Here is a 5,245-nt window from a genome sequence, read left to right as displayed (position 1 = left end):
CACTATTCCAAACATCTTTAAATCCTTGTAGATATCGAGAAGATCAGATTTTATTGCACACACGGATGAACTTTACACCACACCATTTTAAAGTGTATTTCAAAGGGTTCAAAATTTTTGGTTCGAACTAGCCTGGATTCTCGAGGGCTTGAAGGTGCTCTCAATACGCATATTAAGCCTCTACGGTCACTAGAATTGACCCTAAATCCTGGGTTGGGACAAAGCTCATGGATGCTTTTAAAAACGTACAGTATCAGATACCTTTCGTACCTTCTCTGAATACTGTGCAGTCCCAACTTTTTTAGTCCCTCCCAATACGAGAGCTCTCTCATTCCTGTGATGTTCTTATTGAAACATCTTTGGACCTGCTCGAGCTTTTGCAAACCTGCTGAACTCATTGGAGCCCAAATGGGTGAGGCATATTCAAGATGTGGCTGGACAATCGACTTGTACAAAATTAGCATCGTGATGCTATCTCTGGACTTAAACGTGCAATACATCCAACCACACATTTGAATTTTTTTAGCCACCTTCAACTGGATATGCTCATCGAAATTTCCATTATTTTGGAGGACTACACCTAAATCTTTCATAGATGAGACCTGCTCAATATCCTTAACCCATTATCTACGAGTGGAGTATTCAAAGGAGTTGACCCAAAGGTCATTGAGCGGAATTTGATTCCGTTCAGTGCCATAATACTCTCAGAAACCCAAGAATAGATTATTTCTAGGTCCTTTCCAATGCTAGTAAAACCTTGGCCATTCCAAGCCATTTACACTTTTTGGGAGATTTAAATGATTTTCCGAATGCCTGATCTTTGTGTTGGATTTTTGTTGTTTTGCTAAAATCAATAGAATGTGTGATTCATTGTGTAGATCCCTGATGTTGCATGTATTATACCCAAAAAAGCATGTTTTTTACATTCTATCACTCTGTGCACGTGTATTTGTAAGAATCAAAAGAAATTAGAAGAACGCGACAATAATGAACGGTTCATGGTAATAACTTACCTTCAAAGGACAAGGATGTATTAATTAGCCTTTTCAAGACATACGTCCTTCCCACCCTAGAATATGGCCTTCCAGCTTTTTCCCCCGTCTTAAGACGGGATGTTAATACAATGGAAGCAATCCAGAGAAGGTTCACCAAGCAAATTTGTGGATTGGATAGCAACCTCAGTTACTTGGAGCGTTTGTCCATTTTAAACTTGGACTCTCTTGAGGAGAGACGNTTGTCCATTTTAAACTTGGACTCTCTTGAGGAGAGACGAAAAAAATGTGACTTAGTGTGGACATTCAAAGCTCTCCATGGTCTGATAGATTTTGATCTGGGCGGTGTTGACTATCCTGCATTTTCCTACCTTGAGGAATTTTTTTTCAGAAATTCTAGAGCTACCATGCGAAATAAGTTGTAGACACCTCCCTTCAGATCTCAGTCTAGGAGAAACGCATTCGCAGTGCGTTCGGTCACCAACTGGAGCCAACTGCCCGTATCAACCTTCATAGTCTGACGTGTACCAAAATGGCCTCGATGAGATTGTAACCAAATAACATTTTTCTAATTTCCAATATTTCTCTATCGCCCTCGCTGGTGTTGGAGTGGAACCATACAAATACAAAATACAAATACAATAAAGCAGGATTTCATGAAATCATGATGTCCCTTGACCCCATCATCAGCAGACCCCAAAACATACGTGTGCAGTACAAACCCTGTTGAGCTTAAACATTCTAGTTCCTTTGTTTTCTAGGATATTGACCTTTTTCAAAAATCATTTTTATGAACTTCAAGCAAAGAAAGTAGTTGCCATGGCGTAAATAGCTATTCCGTCTAATAATTGCGACATTACAAAGACATTACGTAATTTCAATTTTCTTTAACTCTTCAACAAAAGCACGGATAATGCTAAAGTGTAGCATTTTTAACTCATGTCTAAATAATTTCGTCAAGGAAGCTTCAGTGGCTTCATATCGATTGCTTTTATGTCCTTGCTAAAGTCTATCAAACAGGGTAAATATTACTGAATTTCTTAAGTATATACTGAACTACGAGAAAAATTTGACTTTATCCTCAGTTGGAAATCACTATTTCTGGGCATTCATTTTCTTTTCCGTCTTCAGTGCCATTTTTTCACCTTTACTTGATGCAATATGAGGCTCCCAATCACTAATTCTTATTTTGAGCAAAATTATGCTTTCCTAAAATGGGAGTGTTCCTCTGCAATGTCCTCCAAAACGTCAACCAACGTTTATCGTGGACATGTAAGGATTCCTGTTAACTCTTACTAACATAGCTCAGAACGTTGAGACGTTTTACTACGAATGAAAAAACGATTTGACAAGTTCTACTACCTTTTGCACCTGGAGCAGGGCGGGCGCTTTCAACGCAATTTCAGAGCTTGATAGCCCAATACCCCGGGAACCGCATTGAGAACGTTTGACAGGAAGTTTCTCGCGTGTTTCATCTTTCCAACAGAGTGACGATGCTTAACATACTTGCACGTGATTTAGCCACGAATAATTTCTAGATTAAATGAAACAGAGTGCGAAGTCATTCAACTACAACATACACGATAGTGCAAGTACAACTTAAAGATCAATTGTCCATCCCTAGCTAGAAAGTGATGGTAGATGAACTAAATGCGAAGCGACAGAGTTTCCAAGAACAGGAAACTACTCAGATATCTGACACACTTAAGGCAACTAGTCATTCATACCCCTATTATTTTGGAATTGCTTTGTGAGTCACTTTTCTTAAAATTCACAATCAAATTCACTTCTCATTTGTACTTTGGGAAGCGTACGTACAGTACATTGAGCACTAAGCTAAAGCACGCATGAACCATCCAACTAACCCAGTCAGGTGAACAATGAACATGTTGAATGGCTTAGACAGACCAAGCAGGGCTCTGGGTGGTTTGGGGTCTCTGGAAGTTTCCAAGGCAGAAATGGTTGGGAATAACGCAGTTCGTCGCAAAAGACAAGCATTCTGGAGGCTCGAGGCATAGCTTTCCGGTTGTATTCTGAACTTGTGCGGACCCTCGTTCATGGGGGATAGTACCGATTGTCGGGCTTAAATACACCTGAGAAATCTGATTCTAGAACCTGTCTGAAGGCCAAGGAGCTTTTTTAGAAGGACCGAAGCCGGCCCTCAAAAAACAAAAACAAGTCTGAGTTCTACCGCATTCAAAAAACCTATAAACTTGGAAGCGATTCAGCCATCGGCATCAGTAACACAATCAAGGTACAAGCGAAAGCATCTAAAGCAGCACAAAGTAACCAAGTGATCGTCTCCAGCAGATTTGGCATCTCAATTCTCAACAATTAAGTCGACAACCTTCAACATGAGGAACTACTACCCCGGCCTTTTGGTCACGTTTAATGTGGTCTTGCTTTTGACCAGCTCCATCATGCTCTATTTGGGCATTTCTTTGGTGGCCTACTATAAATTGGACTCGTTGGACTTTGTCTCTCAATGGTTTTGGATGGTTCCCTACATCATGATCATTCTCGGTTTGGGCGTGTTCGTTGTGGCTCTTTACGGTTGTGCGGTTGGCTTGACGGAGAGTCGATGTCAACTCTACACGTTTTCGGGCTTGATGATTCTGTTCTTCATCCTCCAACTGTTGGCCATTTTTGCCGCCATGGAATTGCGTAGTGTCATTTTGAGAGCCGAATTCTACAGCATCGACGTCTTGGACGACCTGAGGGATTACAATACCAACTGGAAGACCCGCGCCAAATGGGACGGCCTCCACCGTGAATATCATTGCTGCGGCGGAGTCAACTTTTACGATGGATTCAGAGTAAGTAAAACACTTGATCAGTTCAACCCTTAAGGAGGGGCTCGTGAGTCATGATTGAAAGGCAATATTTCTTGTTGGTGACTCACCTCCAAGGGGCTCTTTAGGGCACAGCTGAATTCCAGGTAATATGATGACTCGTGATCTAAATATGCAATTCTTTCACTTTCAGGTCTGGCGTAATGCTGATGTGGGCGAATTCACCAACTCTGTTCCCGACTCTTGTTGCCTTCGAGTCACCGAAGGCTGCGGAGTCAATGTCTTCAATGAATTGGAACAAAATCTCGTTCGGAAGATCCATATGCACGGATGTCTCACGTTGATGAATGATAAGCTGGAGTCTCAAGTTGTTCCCATGCTTTTGGGTTATACCGGCGTGGGCACCATTTTGGCCTTGGTTCAGCTCCTGTGCGTCATTTTTGCTTGCGCATTGGCCGCGGCCATTAAGCGAGAAATGAACGAACACGACGACATCCGATCCTTGCGCAGCTCAACCAATGCGGGCAGTCTTCACGGGAGCTTTGATGCCGATCCGGCCACGCCTAGATTTGACCACAGCAGACGAGATCAACATCATTACGGACGGGACAATTTGAATGCAGCTTACGAGGCTGAGCAGCGATCGAAGATTCCACATTTCTCAGACTTTGAAGAAAAGGCCGTTTGAAAATGTGAGCTATAACTAAATGTCAACACTCCCCTTTGTACAAAGCATCATTCTTTTTTTCAATATTTGAGGAGCAGAAGCATAATTCTTTACTCTGGCTGTGATATTTTGGAAAACAAAATAACCCATGTTTTTGTTCCTTATTCGATTACCTGACCCTAGAGGGCTGTACTAAACACAAGCGCAACTCGTTGACATAGCCCTTTAACCTGACCCGGTGCCTTCAACCGTTAATGTTGTGGCAATATCTGTATGTTAATGAATGGGTACGAGTGTATGGAAGTGTGGCTACACCAATCAAAATCAGTTTATGTCATGTACTAGTACTAATATGAGCATGAGTGTACAAACCAGATAATAAATGAGTGCAATCATTCTTCATCCCGTTGACTCTTTTTTAATCAGAAAACTTGGCCGCTACGATTTGAAAATACTTACAGGGTGACAACTATGTTTTAGAACGGAGAAAACAGTAATTATATAACTAATTGTAGGTAGTACAAAAATTTCATTTAATAACTTAATGATCAGAAGTTCATATTGTACAAAAAAGTTCACTGCATCATTCGCAATATCCTCCTTTGGCCTTAATTACCACATTCAACCTCTTCCTTGCTGTGCCACAAGATCTACGTATGACCTCTTCATCAAGATCAGCCCATGCAGCCAATAAAGCTACCTTGAGGTCCTCCACATTGTTGTAGGTTTTGACACCCCTTTTCCTCTTCAGTATGGACCATATGGCATAGTCCATAACATTAAGATCTGGAGAG

At 41.4% G+C, this 5,245-nt stretch overlaps 1 protein-coding gene across 1 annotated transcript; it reads left to right on the top strand.

The window, feature by feature from the left end:
- Positions 1-3,099: 3,099 nt before the first annotated feature.
- On the top strand, positions 3,100-4,853 carry LOC131886997 (CD63 antigen-like). The gene is made up of 2 exons (XM_059235477.1): positions 3,100-3,808; positions 3,978-4,853. Exons 1-2 carry the CDS (start codon positions 3,347-3,349, stop codon positions 4,470-4,472), a joined length of 957 nt encoding a protein of 318 aa, XP_059091460.1. The 5' UTR covers positions 3,100-3,346; the 3' UTR covers positions 4,473-4,853.
- Positions 4,854-5,245: the final 392 nt, after the last annotated feature.

This window comes from Tigriopus californicus, chromosome 9, assembly GCF_007210705.1.
Source record: "Tigriopus californicus strain San Diego chromosome 9, Tcal_SD_v2.1, whole genome shotgun sequence".
Taxonomy (NCBI): Eukaryota; Metazoa; Arthropoda; class Copepoda; order Harpacticoida; family Harpacticidae; genus Tigriopus; species Tigriopus californicus.
The sequence above is the reverse complement of the archived record's forward strand: the minus strand, read 5'-3'. Positions and strand labels throughout refer to the sequence as shown.

Coding starts and splice junctions, on each gene's coding strand:
- LOC131886997 (XM_059235477.1), top strand. CDS start 3,347: ATGAGGAACTACTACCCCGGCCTTTTGGTCACGTTTAATGTGGTCTTG. Junction 3,809..3,977: donor ACTTTTACGATGGATTCAGA/GTAAGTAAAACA, acceptor TTTCACTTTCAG/GTCTGGCGTAATGCTGATGT.